At 39.0% G+C, this 22,856-nt stretch overlaps 3 protein-coding genes and 1 long non-coding RNA gene across 6 annotated transcripts in view; 2 read left to right on the top strand and 2 right to left on the bottom strand.

Annotated features, from left to right (window-relative positions):
• The window catches only part of arhgap35a (Rho GTPase activating protein 35a), a 78,875-nt gene extending 77,382 nt beyond the window's left edge, over positions 1-1,493 (bottom strand). Inside the window, exon 1 of the mRNA XM_074642088.1 lies at positions 1,345-1,493. The gene's annotated coding sequence lies outside the window, so the exon portion shown is untranslated. The remainder of the gene's footprint in view (positions 1-1,344) is intronic.
• Positions 1-22,856, top strand: part of LOC141771638 (uncharacterized) — a 229,010-nt gene that overhangs the window by 47,695 nt on the left and 158,459 nt on the right. The gene's annotated exons all lie outside the window — the stretch shown is intronic.
• ap2s1 (adaptor related protein complex 2 subunit sigma 1) lies at positions 1,077-7,223 on the top strand. Its single transcript, XM_074642110.1, has 5 exons — positions 1,077-1,238; positions 2,333-2,482; positions 2,974-3,087; positions 4,913-4,972; positions 5,692-7,223. The coding sequence occupies exons 1-5, from the start codon at positions 1,236-1,238 to the stop codon at positions 5,791-5,793; spliced, it is 429 nt and encodes a 142-aa protein (XP_074498211.1). The 5' UTR covers positions 1,077-1,235; the 3' UTR covers positions 5,794-7,223.
• rab4b (RAB4B, member RAS oncogene family) lies at positions 7,039-22,421 on the bottom strand. Of its 3 annotated transcripts, none has more exons than XM_074642108.1 (9): positions 22,199-22,421; positions 18,154-18,234; positions 16,085-16,199; positions 15,726-15,788; positions 12,610-12,764; positions 12,389-12,484; positions 12,075-12,251; positions 7,664-10,691; positions 7,039-7,437 (listed from the first exon to the last, which is right to left on the bottom strand). In XM_074642108.1, exons 1-7 carry the CDS (start codon positions 22,212-22,214, stop codon positions 12,136-12,138), a joined length of 642 nt encoding a protein of 213 aa, XP_074498209.1. In that variant the 5' UTR covers positions 22,215-22,421; the 3' UTR covers positions 7,039-7,437; positions 7,664-10,691; positions 12,075-12,135. The 3 variants fall into 3 exon arrangements, with proteins under 3 accessions (XP_074498209.1, XP_074498208.1, XP_074498207.1); XM_074642107.1 differs by having other exon boundaries at positions 7,039-7,428; positions 7,646-10,691; XM_074642106.1 differs by having other exon boundaries at positions 7,039-10,691.

Genomic DNA, 22,856 nt, shown 5'->3' on the forward strand with positions numbered 1-22,856 from the left:
CAGACCAGTAAACAAACTCTGAGCCCTGACTCTGCACAAAACAACCACAGATGATGTAACCTCAAGAGGGTGGAAATATATACACCGGTATTGCAACTTTTTCATTCTGTACTGTGTATGAAAGTATTTCTGAGGGGGTCACAAATGTGGCACTGGCACACACACACACACACACACACACACACACACACACACACACACACACATACTATTAAGACATGGCTAAAATACTATTTATAAAAGTTACATATGGTGTGGTAAAAAAAGAATACTCCCGTTTCATATAAGAAATCTTGCTATTTAAGAAAATTTAAAAAAAATAAAAAATAAATGAATAAAACTAGTTTCATTAAAAACGTACATAATAAGACTGATTGAGTTGATGTTAAGTGTCACATTAAAATATTTTATAGTATTTGTCATCCTTACCTATAATCATAGCTTGTTTAAATTCGCATTTAGAAAGTACTCAACATTTATCTGTGACATTTTTTCCGTTTGTTTTTTATTTTAATATTTATTTCATTTATTTATTTTGTTTTCATTCACCTTTTCATTTCCTTACATTTTATTTGTTGTATAATTTATGATTTATTTTTATATTATTTTTATACTGTAAAATATTTTGCAGAAATTTAAATTCGCATTTAGAAACTATACTCATCAACATTTATTTGTGACATAAAATAACAGCAACGGCCCTCAAAAATTCTAAATCGACTAAAACTATTAAATTGTTTAGACATTTTAAATGTATTACAATTGTTTAACAGACCCCGAATGTTTTTTGTCTATTTGTTTTTTATTTTAATATTTAATTTATTTAGTTTTTATTCATCTTTTACTTTCCTTACATTTTATTTGTTGTATAATTTATAATTTATTTTTATACTGTAAAATATTTTTGCAAACTTGTAATGAAAAATCTGAATGCTAAAATATATTGTATTGAACTTCTTAAAATAAGCAACGTCCATTTTTCTCATCATGTGATCCACCACAGAGTGCACGCTGGTTCTTGTAGTGCCATAAACCCATTCATTGTCTCTAAAACAGGGCGACAAAAACTACATTCCCCACCATGCAACGCAAATTCACACTTCCTGTTAGCTCGGTGAAGATAGCGGACGAGCGGTCGAAGACATTTACTGATGTATTTATGTTAAAATCGTAGCATAATAGTTCAGGAAACGAGCTGTTCTGGAGCCTCTCAGGTCTATAATTAGGAGACGACAATGGTAAATATGTCTGTGTTGTGTTTTCTTCTCATAATAGTCGCGTATCACAGCGAGCATCAGAGAGATAACCTCTCCATTCAGCCAGCTAGCTGGTGAGCTAACTCACCTTTAGCAGGCTGAAGACTCGTCTGCAATCACGATGATGTTTAATCACAGAGACACCGACTAGCTCTAATAGATCTGCTGGCGTTCATTTAGACGTTGTCTTTAATGTGTTGCTCAATCATGTTGTCAAACTAAATGGGTGTGGTTTAGCTACCGCTAGCTTACACGTTAGCTAAAGCTACCAGTAGTAATGTATCTAGATGACGTCACAGTGAAATACCTGTAGAGACACACTGCTACATATTCACATATAGATAGATGTTTATTATTTATAACGTTACATTTGAACGAGTGACAGCTAATAACCAACAACATTAGATACTGTGATCTATGAATTATCTGTCTAAAATCACTAGGTTGAGTTTCTCAGTAGACTATTTCATGTCAGTCCAGGTCTGAGGTCTCTACACTGGCTCCCTGTCTCTCAGAGAATTGATTTCAAAAATACTCCTGCTGGTTTACAAAGCACTAAATGGTTTAGGGCCAAAATACATTTCTGATCTTCTGCTATGTTCTGAACCATCCAGACCTCTCAGGTTCATCTGGATCAGGTCTGCTTAGTGTCCCCAGAGTCAGAACTAAACATGCAGAAGCAGCATTCAGTTTTTATGCACCAAACATCTGGAATAAGCTCCCAGAAACCTGCAGGCAACTCCAACTCTGAGTTCTTTAAATCAAAGATTAAAACTTTCCTGTTTGCTGCTGCCTTTTATTAAACCAGATAATGATCTTATACGGCACTAGAGCTTTTACTCTTGTGTGTTATACTCTATTAATGCTTCTATCCTAGCTTTTATATTTAGCTTGTTTTTATTTTCTAATCTTTAATGTTTTTATAACTTTTTTAATTATGTCTGAATGTTCTTTTGCACTTTGTCGCAATGTTCTTGAATGTTTATGTAAAGCGCTTTGAATTGCTGAAATGTGCTATACAAATAAAACTGCCTTGCCTTTGTCTCTCTATTTTTCTTTCTCATTTTGTCGCATAGATCCGCTTCATCCTCATCCAGAACCGAGCAGGGAAGACACGACTGGCCAAATGGTACATGCAGTTTGATGATGATGAGAAACAGAAGTTGATTGAGGAAGTGCATGCTGTGGTGACTGTCAGGGATGCCAAGCACACCAACTTTGTGGAGGTATGGGATTAGTCCGCATCATATGCATCCATGCATTGGTTCTTTCTTTCTTCTGGGTGGTTCTGTGGCATGCCCCAAAATGTTGCTTTGTTCAGTTGAACCAGAACTTTTTTTTCTAAATGCTATCAAGGACCGCAGTATAATGACTGAAACCACACTGTCCTTAAAAGCCTCTGTCGTGGCTACTTTACAGTAAAATAATTGGGTGACTCGTGTGTCCCACATTATAAGCATTTTCCACTAGCTACTTAAAGAAAGTAATTTTACACAATTTCTAAAGTCATTTGAAAAAGAACCCTTTCAACCAATGGGTGGCATTCTGGAGAAATACACAGTTTTATTATGCATTTTGTTCCAAAGTTATTAGAAATAGACTGGGTGTGTTTTACCCTTTTTAAAGCTGGGAAGCTTAAGTCCAAGCAGAGCTGCTGTTGTTGTCATAATATGAGAGATAATGTTGTTAAGCGGCTCTGTCTGTTTTGTTCCCACAGTTCAGGAACTTCAAGATCATTTACCGGCGTTATGCTGGTCTGTACTTCTGTATTTGCGTGGACGTGACTGATAACAACTTGGCATACCTCGAGGGAATCCACAACTTTGTAGAGGTAACTGACACGCACAACACATGATGATATACAGACTCAGTAAGTGAACTATGATGATTTACTTCTCGTGGTCCGATTGTTTTCAGGAATGTCTGTTAATGATTTCCTTCAAAACATTCCCCCTCCTCTACTGTTTCACAGCTCCTTAATATCAAACCTGCGTTCTTGTGGGTAGCAGTCAAATGACATCTAGTGCAATATCTAATATTTAAATCGCTGTGATAAAATACACATACAGTTTCAACAGAATATGGATTATCAGATTGTTTTAAGGACAACGAATGAGTCACAGTTTGACCGTTTAGCGTGTCAGTCTATTCCAACAAATTCATAGAATAAAATTCCTTTTACATTCTTATGTGCGGGATGCTTCATTATTGACTTTGATCAGTGTTGGATAATGCTAGGTCAAGTGATGATGGAAATAAGCCTTCAGCAATAAAATAACAAATTGATCACTAATTACAAACTGAGTCTGATAGCAACTGACTGCACAGACATTGCACAAACAAACACCGAAATGGCCATGGCAACGGTACAGCATGTACAGTACAGTACTGAGCCAATCATTTTTGTAACATGCAAGCATTTTGGTTAGATAAAAACTTTCCTAATAATGTCTGTGCCAGCTACCGTGACCTTTCTTAGCTCGGTTGCATCCCTCCCATCACTGATCAAGTTGGCCCATAAAGTGCTACTGCAGCAAAAACAGCAAATTAAATGCATATCAGTATTCTCTGCTTCTCATCATTACAAGTAGTAGATATTGCATCATTGTATGGCACTAAACAAAGATTAATCATAGTATATTTTATTGTGGAAGCTTAATTGTTTTAGTTCATAGATTAAATGTTTAAAGGAGTTCAAATAGAGTTCAGTGAAGTTAATTAGTCAAGCTACTTTCACAAGTATATGAGGAGAAAAGTATTTTTTTTTAATAATTTATTATCTTGAATTAATCATTTGTAACTAAACAAATTAAAGCTAGATGTTATGTGTGAAAGATCCTGGCCCATATTTTGACCCAGGACATCTTTTATATATGTTCACAAGGCTAAATATGTTCAGTGTGAATTAGTATATATTTAATCTATGACTTAATCAGCATAACTAGCTATGTTTATTATAAATCTTGGTGATTAAGTGGAGGCATTAGGCAGCTCAAGTGTGTCTTAGTTTGCGTAATTGCTGTTTAACTTTTCTAATATTGTTCAGTTGTATAAATCCAATAAGTACCAACTGAAATAGTGAGCTTATGGTACGATCTACTGTTTGTTTTTGGCCAAGACAAACAGTAGAACGTTTTCTATCCAGAGCCCTCAAGAGTGAAGGTCATTTGATGTAATGTTTGACTATGAAGGAATGTAAGTGCAATCTGAAATGCACAACAGTCTTAAGTCTGACTTTCTAAGCTTGTTACTGCACATGGCCACATGCCCAAGGAGAAATAAGCAATTTAAAATCAATACAGTGCATGTTTTTTTAAGATATATATATTTGTTTAGTCACTGTACCTATGTTAAGATAAACCAAGCTGAACTGCGACTTCATGGTGCTTGTTTCAACATAAACGTTTAGCAAATTCTTATCAAGGGGTCAGTAGTTCTGCCATTGTAAATGACACTAAATAGCACTGTTTAAAACTGAGCTCTTGCGGGAACAAGATGAGACGAGCACCACATTAATTTTAATTTGGCATATTTGAGATAGTTGTAGTGGAAATCGGCTTCTTACATGCTTGTGAAGTGGATTCTGCTGCTACTACAGCATCACTTTATTTCTGCACTAATGCAATTTATTTTACGGTTTCTCTCTTCCCTGTAAGGTGCTGAATGAGTATTTCCACAACGTGTGTGAATTGGACCTTGTGTTCAACTTCTACAAGGTAAGGAAGATGATTTTAGGTTAGTGAGATTTTCAATTTCTTTTTCTAAACTCCTCGATCAGACAGAAGGAGCAGAGGAGTACAAAATCCAAGTGTTTCTTTCATTACAAGGCCATGGAAATATTCATATAATATTCACAACTATAGCAGTCATTGAGATTCCTCTAAATCTTTTTAATGGGGGATGGATATATATTTTTCATAGAGGGAAATGCTAAGCAACAAACACCTCTGAACTCCCTCCCAGCTGCTGCTGGTGTTCATACTAATTACCTAAGGTGTCTGAACATCCGCCCACATGCGTTACTTTAACCAAGCAGTGCCCACGTTTGACGTATTACACCCAGAAATAAGAGAAAACAAAAAAATTTTGGACAGTATAAGAGACTTCCATTTTCATCCACTGATGTACTGCTAAGTCATCTCTGTATTTAGTCACCCAGCAGTTATTTTTACATTTTGATGACACAGAGGTGGAGTTGAGTAATGATGACCACATGTTAGATGATGACCTAGCAGTGTATAGGACACTTTTCGAGGAAATCTTTCATGTGTAGGGGATTAGGGGAAGAAGACGCTGTCACTTTGGTTTCAGGTCCAACAATGCTACGTGTGGTTTGTGGTATTTGTACTCCCATTTTAATGTTCTCGTTTCCTGTCATCACAATGTTGGGTCATGCCCGCCCCCTAATGCACTACCTGTGTTTATACGCTTAAAGGTGTACACGGTGGTGGACGAGATGTTCCTGGCGGGAGAAATCAGGGAGACCAGTCAGACCAAGGTCCTCAAGCAGCTCCTCATGCTCCAGTCGCTCGAGTAGAAAACAAGACAACCCACCCTTCCCACTAATCTGCTGCCCTGGTACCCTAAACCAACCTACTCCCCATTTCGTCACTCTGGAAACCATTTTCCTGCCTCTCGACTTTCAGGAGGGGGGGTGTTTTTTAGAAATAGAAATACACAATATTGTTTACATATGGATATATAATAGGGAAGTTCAGTAAACCTGTTTGTCACAGCGGTCTATATGTTGCAATATTCTGTATTTGTTATACGTCTAATGAAGTCTCCCAGTATTAAAAGGCTGTACATTTCAACATGTTAGCATTTCATATACCGCCAACTTTATATTTTGTACACTTTGTTCAAAGCCAGAGGCTGCAGATATTAGTTATTTCATGAAGTAACCAGTTATTCTTTGCATTTATCTCTTTGGAAACACCGCTCTCTCCTTCCCTCTTCCTCCTCCTCCTCCTCCTCCCCTCATCAAGCTCAACTTTCATTTAATGGCACTACTGTAACTAACAAGCACCACGTCTAAAGAGCGACTGCCTGCAACAGCCGTTTCTATGAATCCGTGTAGAGAAAGACCTCGCCGGTGATGTGGTAATAGACTCGTCACGCCTTCTGCTCATTTTGCATCGGGATCACAAGACAAGCAAACTACAACTAGAAAGCCCTTTAGAGCAATTGACCCACCACGGCAGGTTCATAATTGAATGGAGTGTACTTAGGATGAGTGCCATTTTGACGGTGTGTTATGGCAACCTGTGCTGCGTCAGACATCCTCATGGCTAACGATGATAAACAGTTATAGGCATGTTAGCTCAGATGGCTCTAAGTGTTGTAATGGTTTGCATTGCATCAACTCATAACATTAAATGGTGCTTGTTGGTCACACTTTAAAAACAAAACACTTAAAACACACTCAGACAGAAAATAAGACCCGGATGTAGAAAGTATATTTTACATAAAGCAGTACTGTGAAGTTTGCCTTGTACGGTGTGTACAGTGTATCTTGCATATGTTGAATATTGTGAAATGAATACATGCATTCCAGAAAGAGTTGTTCTAGCTCGCTAAACGGTCTGAGGAGTATTTACTTGTCAGATCCATAATCTCCTTTGCAACTGCGTGAAATAATTGGCTTTTAAATTCCTCCTACAAGCCTCATGAACTTCCACTTTTATTCAATTTCCCTTTTTGCTGGTTTATGAAATGACGTGTCATGCTCTAACTTTACCATATCCAGTCTCAAAGGTGGTTTCAAATGTTACTGTTGAACTTTTGTATTTTTTTTTTTAAATGATTAGGCAATTGTGAAATATGTACCGCTTCCCTTCTTGTCCACCTGTGTGAGTTTGTTGATGGAAGATGTGTGTTTGTATGTTTTACTGTCTCCTATTCAACTACCCGCATCTATACGTCCCATTATATGTAAATAATAAAATAAACAGATGAAGTGATAAATGAATATCAACCGTTTCTAATTGATGATTATTCTCTATGAAAAGAGACATTAGGTTGACATCTACCCATTAAGAATGTATTGCCTTGTAATGTTAAAATATGTAGTGAATATCCTAAAAATTAACATTTGTTATTGGCTTGACAAGTATGGCTTTTAACAAGACTGAAAGAAAACTATTGACTGATTACCTGGAAGTGTGATAGTCTTTAAATACTGGAACTGGAGATTTTTCTATTTTTTAAGATCATTTTTTGGGGCTTTTTATGCCTTTTATAGAGTGATAGTGATAGTGGTGAAATGGGGAGAGAGCGGGGATGACAATGCAGAAGGCCACAGGTCGGATTCGAACCCTGGGCCGCTGCAGCAAGGACTCGCCTACTTGATACATGGGACGCCCGCTCTACCCGGTGAGCTAAGCGGCGCCCCGAGATTTTCTAACATTTTAGCACCATCTAGTGGTGAAACAGCAGCTCTACCACATAAATGATGCAATTTGGTTATGAGGTCATCTTGACAGCCCATCTCGGATCAATAAATCAGTCAATATATCCACTTCAGTTACATTAAACCACTCTAGCCGTTACTCCATCGACCTGAGAACATAAATCCAGACAATTGGACACAGAGGGCATTTACTCTTCATCTTGCGAGTCCTCCGACATCCTAACCTCACCCTGACTGCCTTTGAGAGGAACGATTGGACGGCAGAATGAAAGACGAGGTGAATGAATCACGTACGTGGACTCTATTGTTACATTTCAGGGTCTGTTAAGCCAGCTGCCCATAAACCTGATGTGTGTAACAAGTTATCGCTCACAGGAGAGCTTAAAAAACAGTTAGATTTACCTATATTCAGGATCTACTTTAACTCCCAGTTGGGCAACAAAGTGAGCTCTTTAACAGGAACCTCCTGACACTTGGAGACAAGACACAGATATTAACATCCAGGAGACAGGTGAGCGGGATTAAATGAAAAAACAAGCAGTTTACTGGGAATTGCATATTCATTACAATCAATGAGCAACACTCACCCTCAATAGACAATAGACAAATCTTATTTACAGCATAGGTTACTTGAGATGTACAGTAGTATTTTGGGTTGATTATATAACATTAGTTACTAAGCAACAACTGAGTTGGATTGCATTCATCACATGATTGAATCTAGACAGAAAATGATGCTCATCATTATGGCTGTTTTGATGATCTGTACAATAAATAAATACAGATGAATGGGACTCTGGTTCAACAGCATTCAACCATTTAGATAACTGAATATAAATGACAACTTGTGAATATGAATGATCAAGAGAGTTGCTGCAGACGGCCTCCTGCAGAACAGGAAGTGAACATCCTTTCATCGCTACCTTCCAAGTCAGCAGCAGCGGGCAATAAACAAACAAAAACCTCACCGCTACAGCAGCAACAAGGACGTCAAATTAAGAATCTCAGTTGTTATTTAGTAAGAAATGATAACATCTACAATTAAAATCTTTATTACAGTTTACCGTTCAAGTAAAATAAAATGTACAATTCTATAATTGCAGCATATAAAAACAAAAACATGAAAATTCAAAAGTAAAAGTGCACTTGCAGAAGGAGACAAACTATCACACGATGCCAAGATTTTATGAAAACTAAAAAAAAACTCTTTGACCATCTGTCTCTTGATATCCTATACGATCGCATGTTTGCACAACTCGCCATCTTTCTCCCTTCAGTGTTGCTGGCTCACTTGAGCTTAAAAACACATATGGGAGGACATATGCTTACACTTGAGGAGGAGATGTGAGAAATAAGTTTTGCAGTTTGTTTAGATCTCCTCTTGGCTGAGTCAGTGTTGACCTGCTCTCAGCGGTTCAGACAGAAGCAGTGCCTTTGACTCACCAGCGGGGCGGGATGTTTTTAAAGTTATTAACTCGCAACCTCGTTCTCCTCCGGCAGCACCGCAAAAACCATGCTGTCAGTGCTGCACTGGAAAGAGGAAACCGTGTTTCAGTGGAAATTCCCTGTTTGTCTCTGGGGCAACGCGGCGGGGTCTGTTCTGAGGAGAGAAAACATCTGGGTCGGCAAACTCAACGAGAGCAGAGCTGCTTCTTTGCATGACAAAGAGAATGAAACTTGGAAAGTTAAAAACAAGAATCCTGACTTTTATCAAGGCGCACGCACAACCTTGAGTGGTTAAACAGTGTCGAGCCTCTGTGAGGGAACTGAGTGGGCTGCATGAACGTCTACCCGAACATGGCACCGAGGCAAAACCAACTGTGGTTTCCTGTGACATCACTGACGCAGAATGTGCAGCGGTGAATTAAAAAGGAGGTCAAAATATGGAGAAAAAAGCCCAGCAGGAGGAGTCAAAGGCATTGTTAGTTTTGCGAAGATTGACGACCTTTTCTTAACCTTTACACTGTGATAGGACCAGAGACACTGGAGTTAAATCTGATGATGGAAATCTACAGACTACTTTGGGAACTTTGGAGTAAAATAAAGAGCAAAAATCTCTTATTTTTTGTGCTTTAAACCTGAATCCACAGGCTCGTCTATGTGGATGTAGAGTGGAGTGATTGGACAGTTTAGAGACATGGTGACTAGGAATAATATACTGTACATCCACAATATCAAGTATATTACTAAGGCCAGCACTCTATGTCATAATAGTGCATTTTAATGACTGGGAACTTTACGCTTAAACTCACCGGTCAGCTGCTTCCTTTTGGATTAACAGCTGCAGAAACCTTTACATAGATTTACATTGTGTCTGCTTTTCAATATATCTACATGATAACTAAACCAGAATGTGTGCCGGTTGACTTCATTTTTACTTATAAGAGGACGCGTTCGGACTGTTTATCACGTAGTCACCATCAATGACGGGCTGAATGTACGGAAAGTACAGTTAACTCAAATAATGGATAGTAAAAAACAAAATATCAACGGGTGCCTCTATGAATATTAAAACTCAAAAAGACCAAACTAATCATGAATCATATAAGAATAAGGTTGAACGATGAATATGCGCAAAAATAGTTTACCGATAATAATTCACAAACAATGATGTGCAAACGTAGAAAGCATGTATGTGTCACTAAAACCAGAATGAAAAGCACAAAGACGAATCAACAGTAGGGCAGCCCATACACACACACACACACACACACACACACACACACACACACACACACACGCACGCACACACACACACACAAACAACCCTCGACTCGGCCGTGTCTGGTAAGTCAATGAGAAACCAAGATTCCTCTTCTTTATGATCCCAGCGTGTTTACACTGAGGGGTTTCCCTGCCCAGACACAGGGGCGAAGCTGACCCCCCTCAGGTTAGAAGTAGAGAGTCTTACCAGAGGTCAGGGGTCAGGGGTTGCAGTGATCTCCGTGACCACTCGTCCAGGTGATGCAAGGTGTGTGAGACCGGCAGAGAGAAGGATCCCACACACCAAAAAACACCTGGAGCTGGAGAAAAGAAAGGAGACGAGAATTTGATCACTGACATGTCCTCATCATTTCTGAGGCAGGATAAAAACTAGAATTACCGCCTCGGCTAACCGGTCAAGTTGCAGTTTATATTCATGTCTATTAAAAATGTTCATCATTTTATCCTATTAGACATTTATGTGAAATTGTCATAATTAGCATATGAATTCTTGAGTTATGGCCAAAAAGGTGTTTTGTGAGGTCACAGTGACTTTTGACCACCAAATTCTAATCAGTTCATCCTTGAGTCCAAGTGGAGGTTTGTGCCAAATTTGAAGAAACTCTCTCCGGACATTCCTGAGATATCGTGTTCACGAGAACGGGACGGACGGACGGACGGACGGGCCACGACTTGCACGTAGGCATAAAAAGAGAAGAGTTGGGCCTTTCTCAAACCACCCCCTTACCCTTTCCCGCTCCTAACATCCGCTCTGTTTGCAGTGGAAGTGGGTCATATAACCCTCCAACAGCGAGCCTGCATCAATGTAGACTTATTGGCCACATGCAACGGCGTTTTGTGTTTATCATGGAATACGCTCCGTACAAACATAAGTTTCGTGCAACTACCCGTACAAATGTTAACTGCTCCAACTAAGATAGACATTTAATATTGTCATACAAACGTTATCAACTTAAAGGTTACATTGTATTTAGGATCAAAGGTCTAGTCTAGAAAACGGTAGACGTGTTCATTTGATTAAGTGTTGTATATCTGCAGCGACTGGTACAAAAACCAAGCAGCTCATAAACATTAAGTTAAAAAACATCTAGCCTTTTGCATATTATTTTTATTCTTAATACTGTGAACCTTTACACATCCCCAAGAATATCTTTACACATTCCTACCAAGCTTTAAACAGATACATTGTACATTTAAAAAGTAGGCCTATTTAAAAAAATATTTTCATTGTAATTTTTTGCCTATTCTATATTTTATGTTTATCGTTTATGCATCAAAATATCAAAGCTAATTCCTTGTATGTGAAAACCTACTCGGCAATAAACAGATACTGATTCAGATTTGTTTCCATAGGCTTGAATGTAATGAGTCCGTCACGTCACTGTCCACACTGTAGCTTATCATTAGTGCTGTGTGTAACAGTTGCCGCTTGATACAAAACCATGGTTACGAAACGTTACGACAGTTTCTGTTTCCGTCGGAGCGAGGGAAGTTCGTCCCAAAGTTTGCCGCAGTATTTATACCCTACACCTTAAAGAAGGGTGCTTCATTCAGCTGTGAGTGTGACAACAAAACGAAGTTCACTCCGTCACGGAGTGGGAGTGGGGAGGGTCTGGTTTGAGAAAGGCCTGTAAAGTTATTTAAACGTACCACCACGCCTGAGTGTATGACATGCCACTGACCTGTGGGGGGCGTCCTGTCTGTGTGGGCCTGTGGGCTGAGGTGAGGGTCGGGCTCCGATCCCTAGCAATTACACTGCTGCTTATTCTGTGTGGTGGTGCCTCTCGGCTGTCGCAGCTGCCTCAACGAAGCGTCTCCATACTGGATACCTGAACCCATCCTCTCCGGGTCCAACTCACCTTTGAAATGAACCGCAATGAGAAATGTCAGCAATGCAGACATACCGTTTTATATACAGCAGACTAAAGACAGATCCACGGGGCTTCATGCACTCAAGAACAGACACCGTAAGTAGTGATGAATGAGCAGTGTGTACCGGAATCTATCTTGTTGAGGATGGTGCGAGCGCACTTCAGGAAACCCTCCTCGACATTCTCCCCTGTCAGAGCACTAGTCTCCAGGAACATCAGCTCTACATAGGTGAAAAAAAGTACACATTGGAGGAAATATAGAAAGAGTGAAAAAGACAGACGGAGAAACAAGAGACGGGATGGGGTGGCACGAATGATGAAAAGCAAGCACACAGATTAAGATTACCGTTCTCCTGAGCAAAGCGTGATGCCTCCAGGAAGGTCACTTCTCTGTCTGCATCCAGGTCTTTCTTGTTGCCACACAGAATAATAACAATGTTGGGGCTCGCCAGAGTCCGTGCGTCTGTCAGCCAGTTGGTTAGGGCGTTGTAGGTCTCCCGGCTGTAAAACGGGACAGGGCAGATGGACACATAGTGTGGAACAATTGCTAGTTTATTGTCGGGTGTCAAGGATCACCCTGTAGCATGTTAAGCTGAAATGATATTCCCTGTCTGCATAACCTCAAGGGTCCATGTGCCATACAAATTTTGTATATGTGGGCCTTTAAAGTACTCTTAACTCTGTGTGGTAAATAATGCATTCCCATTTACATTTATCAAATTAATCTAGTAAATAACTTCTCAAATATGCATTTATTACTTTTACATTTCTTGCTCGAATAGTAGCTTCTTCCTTTATATAAACACCTGAAACACCTTTATGTATGAAAACTTAATAGCAGCAGGTTATTTCTATTCAAGGACAAATGCTATCTGTCCTGATCAGTACTAGTACTAGTATCTCAGATATATCACAAGGACTATGTCTTCAAAGAGTTACTGTATGCCAAATATAAAGTGAAGGATCTTTCAGTGTTATAGGGCACTAACGGCCGGGACACACTGGGAACTTGAGCAGCGCGTGTGATTCGAGGTCTCGCCTATTTTTTCCGCATGCTGAGCGGTTCACAGCAAAAATAGACAGTGAAAATTATCTTTTGACCACAGATTGACATCATACCAGCAACATTACTACAGTTTCAATGCCTATATCTGTACAATATGTCACAGACTATGAAAACAAGTTAATATTTATTTTTTAACTCAACACTTCCTGTTTCTGTTTCAAAATAAAAGCCCCTTAGTGTTGTTTCTGTGGACAGGACTCTTGTATTTGTTAACACAAGGCTTTTATTCTGAACTATTTGCAGGACAGTGTTGGGAAAATGAGCTGGTTCACTGTTCAAAAAGCAGTGACTTGCACAGCTCCATAAATGAATACAGTACCAGCTGTTAATTGTGGATTATTACAAATAAGCACACGCTTCTTAACCTTTTTCCGTATAAAATAAATATAAATGACATTTATAGAGAAATGAAATGGCCATTATGAAAGGTAAACTCTATGTAGAAAGAAGGCAGCAGCAGCAGCGCAGCAGCAGAAACGCTGGTGGTGGTTTTCATGTTTGGTTGGTGGGTACAGAGAGGTACTCTAATGTGGCTGTAAATGACTAATAAAGACTAACTTTGTAACATGATTATATACTCTTCAGAACAAGTTGCAAAGAAACTACTTGGTCAAAAAAGTATCAAAAGTTCTTCTGAAACTAGTCTGTGTCCCTCCTCAGCTCACTGGATTAGATGAATCATTACATAGAGCAGACGGTCTGTTGAGCAGTTCAGATAGTTGCAGAACTTTCATGGAAATTTCTTTGGGCTGACGCCACCCGTCACCATGGAGACAGGACCCTGGTGTCCATGGTAACATGAGGCCAGTGAGGTTAGCAGAAGGGTGTGGGTCAGCAGAGTGATGTTTAACAGCTGCTTTCACAAACAGCCAGAGAATGACGTCACTCCTCATCCACATGCAGCCGCAAATCTGATTCACATTTCAACTACTTTTCTGTCCACTTTCCTGCTAACCTTTTAACCTGTGAGAAGTGATAAATGTCTCCATCGCCCCCTCGCTCTCTTGTTTTCCTTCTCGTCCTCCACATGCTCCCTCCCCCTGCGGTTCTCTCCTTGTTTTTTTCCTCAGGTGACACTTCCTGTGATGGACTTTTTCTTTACCCGACTGCTGCTGCTGCTGCCTGCCAGAGGATGCCTCTATATTACAGCTCCTGCCACTCTGCACTCCATCTCTCCCTCCACGTAAAGCCCATACATTCTTACAAACACAAGCTGTATTACATTCCTGTCTCTCTGCATTACTGCACTCATTCCATCTTGATTTCACAACCCCTGTATCGCTACACAAAGCTTATGAAATACAGTGTGGGGTCTGGTATTCATATGTCACTGTGTGAGTACGCAGTCATTAAATTGCACAATTTCTGCAGGTCCTATAGACACACTATACTTTTTTTTTTTTACACCTCAGACTGAAAACAGCAATATAGATGTTCATAAACATAAAGTGAGTACTGAAATACTATTTACAGTTTCATGGGTGAGTACATTTTAATTTCAAGTCAAGCCAGATCCAATTTCAACTGTTCAAAATATCACTGCTATGTATGTCAAACTACGATATTATAACTATGTTATGTTGCTTTTTGATTATTTTGTCATCTATTGAGGAAAAATGGGAGACATTTCCTGCACTGGCAGGAAAATGTAAGTATTGTGCTTGTGTCTATATCAAAGTTAAGTTTTTTGATTTAATTTTAGTTTAGTTCTAGTTCGTTTTCAGAGTGTGTTTGTTAGATTTAGTTTAATTTTAGTTTTCAGAGCATGTTTGCTACTTTTAGTTTAGTTTCAGAAAGGTTTAGTTTTAGTTTTTATATATTTAGTTTTAGCTTGTTTTTGTTAAGGCCAGCTATAAGGTCACAGAAGTATGTAGCTACTATATGAACACACAGAATACATGGTTAAAGGACTGTGTAGGAATGGCCATGATGTTTTAATGTTTAATCTTTGCGCTACTTTAGTGAAGCAATTGTGGCATAGTGTCAATAGCGTCAATGTCAAGTCCTTTCAATTTCTGTGGTTCAATGTCACGAGAGTTGACAGAAATTCAAGCTGTCTTTTCTTTTCGGTGGTGATATATATTGTAGCTAAAAGAACTTAAACTGAAATGAATTTACGTTCATTATAATATTTTATTTTTTAGAATTTTTCTACCCAGGAAATATCGTTTAAGTTTTGTTTTAGTTTTTCCTAACAGGATATAGTTTTTATTTAGTTATATACTAAAAATATTTTGTACTACTTATTTTCGTTTTAGTTTCAGTTTTAGTTTACTATAATAACCCTGGTCTATATCCCACTATATGGATAACATTATTTGTAAATGTGCATTCTGATACACAAATTTCTAGTATAATTAATTATTGGAAAGGTAGAAGGACAGTAAGTGTTTTACCTGGTAATATCATAGACAAGGAGTGCTCCAGCTGCTCCTCTGTAGTAGCTGCGTGTAACAGAACTGTGGAGAAAATGCAGAAATCTTAAATAATTAAAATTGTAATAAATTAATAAATATAATAATTAAAAAAGTTAAAATAATATATTCACAATATCAATATAAGTGGTGAAATCTGGCTGGAGAAGGTGAATGAGAAACTGTCCCTTGCTTTTAAGTATTATCATCAGTAAGGCACTTTAATTACTCCAATGGAGCCGCTCAGAGACTGTGGCATCTCCACATGCATGAATGCTCACAGTTAACCTTGTACTTCTAAAATGTTTACCAAACCCTTAAGTAGATATGTAGGCCGTTACCGGAATCGCTCCTGCCCAGCAGTGTCCCAGATCTGAAGTTTGACCGTCTTTCCACCAACGTTGACCACTCTGGAACCAAACTCCACCCCGATGGTGTGGTTGGAGTCCTGTTTGACTGCAACGGGACCGAAGAGAGTGAATAAAGGAGAGAAGGTGAAGTAATAGCACTGCAGAACAACTAACATCATCACAGTTCTTGTAGCCATTATGGGGTTTTTTCCTGGCAAAATGAGAAGCCATAGTGAAGACAGCACTTTCAACTGTTACCTCTAATCACTAATATGTTGGTGTGTGTTGTTCTTGTGTAAAACACCTAAGCTGTTATCTTCAAACGGCTCACATCCACATTAGAGACCAGAGGGAGTCTAGATGAGATTAACACTGTCAACCTGCCCTCCCTTTCTCTCCCCACTGACAGCACAGGGACCCAACATGTCTTTAATCAAATTAATACAAGCATGTGTGTGTGAGTGAAACGAGTTTTAATTATGAGACATGCTCAGCGCTTACTGGCCTGGTTACTTACTTACTTACTAGCTAGCTTACTTATCAACATCAGTGATGTTGTCAGTTCTGAAGTCCAGTGGATAGTTAAAATGTTTTGTTATAACAGATACAGGTTTATTATGGACACTTGCACAATTTAATGCAATCCAACAGCCCTGCAATATACCCTGACTTTGTGAAGCTTATGATGTTCGATTTTGTTGACGCTGTCAGAAAGGTGCAGATTTAACTAATTGTTTAAGTCATTGGGGTGTTTTATTGGATTACACTAATCAGTTTATTGTAGTTGTAATTTAACCATAGAAAAATACAGCTAATAATAAACATAATTGTTTTCAAGGTACAAAAAAAACCCAAAACATAGACATAAATAATAAAAAAACAAACATAAAAACATCAAAAGTGCATGAGTACATCAACAGAACCTGATTGGAATAGATAATATTTGAGTTTGAATTCAAATAAAGTGTGGCAGAGTAAAATACATGCAAATAAGATATATAATGCTTGATTACACAGCTTTATAGATTCACACCTTCACATCCAAAAAATGTAACTAAATCTTTCGCAAATTGGAAAATGTAGTAATGTGCTTTCTTTTTAGGTCCTGTGGTGGCAGTTTCTGTTAAAACAAGACACAAACCAAGGTAACAACTTGTCTTTCAGTGAATTTAATAAAAAGGCATAGTTGTTACCTTGGTTTGTGTCTTGTTTTAACAGAAACTGCCACCACAATATGGCGTTGTCGGCAGGATCACTCGTGTGAGCGGGACCGCTGGAACTCTGTGCGAGGGTAAATACCGTGCACGGCTGGAGTCCGGGACTCTAACCTCAACCTCCCCATAAAAAGGGAGGAATGTAATGGCAATTTTCATATCTGCAGTTTAACACTGTACCTTTAGATAATCTCAGGGCCTCACATGTTCAACTTTGTCACCATAGGACAGTGACCTGACATTTTAGTTCTCTGTAACTGCAAACAACAGATTGCTGAAATACTTGTTATGTCTTGTGATGCTCTGTTGTCTGCTGTGTGCTGACGCATTGATACACTTTCTATCCTTCTCTTCTTTTCTTCATGTTATGCTTTAAATGTATAAATACTGACTACTCTTTGTATTCGGGGCTCACTTGCCACAGTCCACAACAGGTGGCTGTGCTCGTGAGTCCATCTGCAGATGCTTTAGTTATTAATGTATGCCTTTTTATTAAATTCACTGAAAGACAAGTTGTTACCTTGGTTTGTGTCTTGTTTTAACAGAAACTGCCACCACAGTCCTTAAGCCCGAAACCACAATGTGTTATATTTTGAAGGCTAAATAGTTACCTACTGTGAATGTTAGGTCAATGAATAACTTTCTCAGGAGGAAATTGTTGAAACATTCAGTGTGACCTCACAGCAGAGTGAGAGGGTTGATTTGGTGTGTGTGGCATGAAACAACTCATTAAATTATAACACTAATCATGACCATGTCAATTTCTGTGTGTCTGTGTAATAACACAATCATGTTTTCACTCTAACCTGATGTGACTAATAGGCTTTATTGAGGGAACACACTTACACTTGTTCTCAATGAACTGGTGGAGGAGGCAGGATTTCCCCGTCCCAGCGCTGCCAATCACCAGGAACTTAAACAGGAAGTCTGCGAGCAGAAGAGAGAAGACAGAGATCAATGCAACGCCGACGTCAGGGGAGAATCTGAACCTGCTGCTCTTTGTGCTTCCATCCTCAGAGACGATCCTTAGATTTCCTCTTAATCCCATTGAGCTGCTACTTGCACAGTATCCAACACCCCCAAATTAGCCTGCTAAACACAAAGCCTCGTATTTAAAATCAGTATAACCTGCTACTTATGATTCTGATTCAATATGCTTGTTTGTCTGAAATGACTGCGTTTGTAACATAAAGCCATTAGAGCAAAGCCAAAGCTTTAGAGTTATTGAACATGGCTTAGGTTGGGCTGATTTGCAGGGATTGAATGACCACAGCCAGCAGGCTGTACAGATGTTGTTGTTGTTGTGGAGAGTGGGACCTTGCTCTGGAGAGTACAACCGAACCCATGCATATGATCCGGAGCCCAAATGACCCGGGGCCCCTGACACGCAAGGCCATCCGCAGTACAGATAGCCTTTGTGTGCTAGGGACCAAAGATAGTACAGCGGGCATTTACATACGTAGGCTGTGTTTCAGTTCCAGCTAGATATGAAACAATGTGGCGATAGAGGAAATGAAAGGAGAATCATTACTGAGTCTGTGTTTGTGAGTGATGCATAGAAAGGTAGTAAAAGAATGACAGGAAATCCGAGAGTGAGGGTGCGTTCCTCAGACTGTGAGAGCAAATAATGATCGCGAACTACACCTTTCCTCCTGAGAGCCTGCTGCTGTTAGAATTTGAAGACATTGTGCAATTTTGGTTTAAGCTTAAGCGCTGGCTCTGCAGGCAGAAGTGCTGGCCTGGCAAATGATTAGTGACAACTGTTGAGATTACCAGCAAGGTGAACATCCTGTAAGTATTCAGCTCCACCCAAGGTCAACAGAAACAGTAGTTTAGAAGAGAAAACAAAGGAGCAGCTGAAATTGATCTTTAGTTCCTGTGTGACATTTAAACTTATTATGCAAGTGCTCTTAGAGCCACCTTCATCGGCCGACACAAACCACCGCCAGTTCAGTTTATGGTGCACCTTTGTTTGTCGAAGCGGGTGTTTTCTCAAACAACACAAGCTGCAGGTCAAATTCACGTGACAGAACTGCTAAAGCAAAGCGAAGGAGCCTACAAGCACTTTCTTCTGCAACAGCAGTCAGCGATACAACCACCCGTTGTCAGCGGTCGTGACAGCAGAACTGACAGAATCAAAAGCCAACAGCTCGGTTTTAAAAGCTTGGCTCAGCTTTTCAGCATCTTCCAAGACATCACATATTCCCTAAGCGAGATCTGCATACAACAATCAAGCTGTCAATATGTCAAAGCGATGGGGAGAGAGGAAGAGGCAGCACTGCCCCTCTCAACAGCAGCCTTTCAGGCTATTGTATTCTTTACACATCAATATTAAATAACCCCGGAGGGAACAGACTAACAGTTATCTGCATTCACTTACACTGTGACAACACTTAACACACTCAGGCCCAGATCTACCAGAGGTTTACGTCTGTTGTGTCCTCTGATCTAATGACAAAGTGCACAGGGGATTGGCACTTGAAGTTACATGAGATGTTTGCCTTATTGCACTAGACAGAAAGAAAATATGAAACTGGAGAGATTAGATTTAATTTCCCAAGTAGGCTAATAAAATATGATACAAAAAATCATAGACCAAAATCGATGCCAAGCAAAACAAGTGTTTATTTTTTTCCCTTCCAAATACAGGACGGCCATTTCCACTATTTTCTGAAAAAAGATTGTTGATAGATTAATCAATAATGAAAATGACTGATGCTCATTAGTTGCAGCTCCAGTATCCACTCACATATTGCCTACATGGAGCAATATGGACTACAGAAATAGGTCAGCTCAGTTGTCCATTAACAATTAACGAAATTAAACAAAGTGTGATGTGTCTACTAGTATATTTTGCTTTTTAAAAGTAGTATCCGTCTAATTCAGAATTACTCTGAAAAATAAATAAATTAATAAATAATAAGTTAATTTTTAAAAACGTAATATTTTAAAATTATATTTTAGAGCTGCAACGATTAATCCATTAGTCATCAACTATTAAATAATCGGCAACTATTTTGATGATCAATTAATCGGTTTGAGTATTTGTTTTTATAGCAAAAAAATCTAAATTCTCTGATTCCAGCTCCTTAAATGTGAATATTTTCTGGTTTATTTACTCCTCTATGACAGTAAACTGAATATCTTTGAGTTGTGGACAAAACAAGACATTTGAGGACGTCATCTTAGGCTTTGGGAAACACTGATCAATATTTTTCACCATTTTCTGACGTTTTATAGACCAAACAACTAATCGATTAATCGAGAAAATAATTGATAGATTTATCGACAAAGAAAAGATTTTTGCAGCCCATTAATATTTTCTACTTCTATAAACCACATTATGAAACTATACAAGATAAACTAATGAAAGACTGCCAAAGAACAAATGAATTAAAAAAGATATAATTAATTCCCTGTGGGCCCATTTAACCTGGCCATGTACAGTACTTATTGTATTCATATTGCTTTTTGCCATTTCCACTACTAGCCCTCCAGGAGAGGAGACAGCACAGGAGGCTGAGACAGAAATCAATAAAAGGCTATTACAGCTACCATTAGTGCTGGCACTTTTACCTAAACATTGCCCGCTGGGATTGAGTTTCATACAAGGAATGAAGGAGACGGTACAAGTAGAAACACATGGAGAGAGTGTGTGAGTAGTATAACAGGAGAGGAATGACGGTGTGCCATTTCAGGCCTATTGTGTCAGGCCTATTGTGAACCTAGTGATACTATCAGGCAGAGTGATGCTGGATGAATTCATGCAGAATAATAATAACTTTCTGTCAGTAATGGTCTGTCATGTCAATGCTCACAGACAGGTGTGACCATGTCTTCTGTCAGCATTAACTTGTAAAGTGTGTAAAGTGCAGACAGATGTGGAGTTGGTGGATTCAGGATGTGAACAGCATGATGGTGTGCCATTTCAAAAATAACTGGGTCTACAGTGTCAGGCCTATTGTGCTGGATGAATTCATGCAGAATAGTAATAACTCTCTGTCAGTAATGGTCTTTCATGTCAATGCTCACAGACAGGTGTGACCATGTCTTCTGTCAGCATTAGTAGATTGTGTAAAGTGCAGACAGATGTGGAGTTGGTGGATTCAGGATGTGAACAGCATGACGGTGTGCCATTTAAAAAATAACTTTGTCTACAGTGTCAGGCCTATTGTGCTAGTGATACTATCAGGCAGAGTAATGCTGGATAACTGTCTGTCAGTAGTACTAATGGTCTGTCATGTTAATGCTCACAGACAGGTGTGACCATGTCTTCTGTCAGCATTAACTTGTAAAGTGCAGACAGATGTGGATTTGGTGGATTCAGGATGTGAACAGATGTGGTTAAAGACCACTGACACACCTAACAGCTGCTGCTCTACAGGTAACCAAGCCACAGCTAATCTAACTTCCTCATATAGGCCTTCTAGCTCAGAGCTACCTCTGTGTGTAAAAACAAACAAGCACCTATTAGACTGAATGCAACATCCTTGCAGCTTTGCAAGGTCACCCAACCTGCTTGCAATGAGCTCAGGTTACACCAAACACATTCTTCCTGTATCTACTGAAGATCTGTGTCTGAAGTTTGCACAACTTTTACCTGGAAATGCATCACCATCTGTTTGCTCATCATGACTCTGTTTAAGGAAGCAATCCGCCATCATAGCTAGGGCAGAGGTGTCAGTTAATACACACATAAACACTTAAAATACACCAGCTTCTTTGAATGACATGTCAACAGTGAACTATAACTAGCAGAGACACACACAGAGACACAGTGAGGTGGCAGCCTGCAGCTAACCTGAGCTCACCATGTAGCTAGGTAACCAGCTAACCGTCTCATCACAGCACAGAGCAGAGCAGCAGGGTGGACGTAGCGTAACAAACATACCGTATGTCTCAGACATGTTGACACCTCGCTGTGTGAAGGACTCTTTTACTGTTCTCTGGATACTGTGACAGCTGTGTGCTCGCTGGGTTCACACCTCTTCAGGGTGTTTATCTACCTACGATGCTAGAGGAGGCTTCCTTGATGATTCCTTCCTTCCTAGCTGCTTCTCTCCGACCACAACCAAACAGCTGCGTGATTACGTCATTCGTCGTCTACGTGTTGCCTTCAGGTGTTGTTGGGCATTGTAGGAATTTTGAGGAAAAATAAATTACCAACCCAAGATTCAAGATTCAAGCACTTTATTGTCACTATGTAGGCCAGAGGTCAGCGGCTCTTTAGCCCCTCTCCAGTGGCTCCCTGTGGATTTCTAAAGAATTGAAATGTTTTTTGTTTATATTTTCATTTTTATTTATCATTGTTGTAGGTCTATGGTATGACGAAGTATTTATTTATTAAAAATAATAAATCTGAGATATCGAGAATAAAGTCATAGTATTAAAAGAATAAAGTAATAATATTACAAGAATAAAGTTATAATATTACAAGAATAAAGTCATAATATTGCAAGAATAAAGTCATAATATTACAAGAATAAAGTTATAATATTACAAGAATAAAGTCGTAATATTATGAGAATAAAGTCATAATATTAAAAGAA

The sequence above is a fragment of the Sebastes fasciatus genome, chromosome 7 (genome assembly GCF_043250625.1).
Source record: "Sebastes fasciatus isolate fSebFas1 chromosome 7, fSebFas1.pri, whole genome shotgun sequence".
NCBI classification, from domain to species: Eukaryota; Metazoa; Chordata; class Actinopteri; order Perciformes; family Sebastidae; genus Sebastes; species Sebastes fasciatus.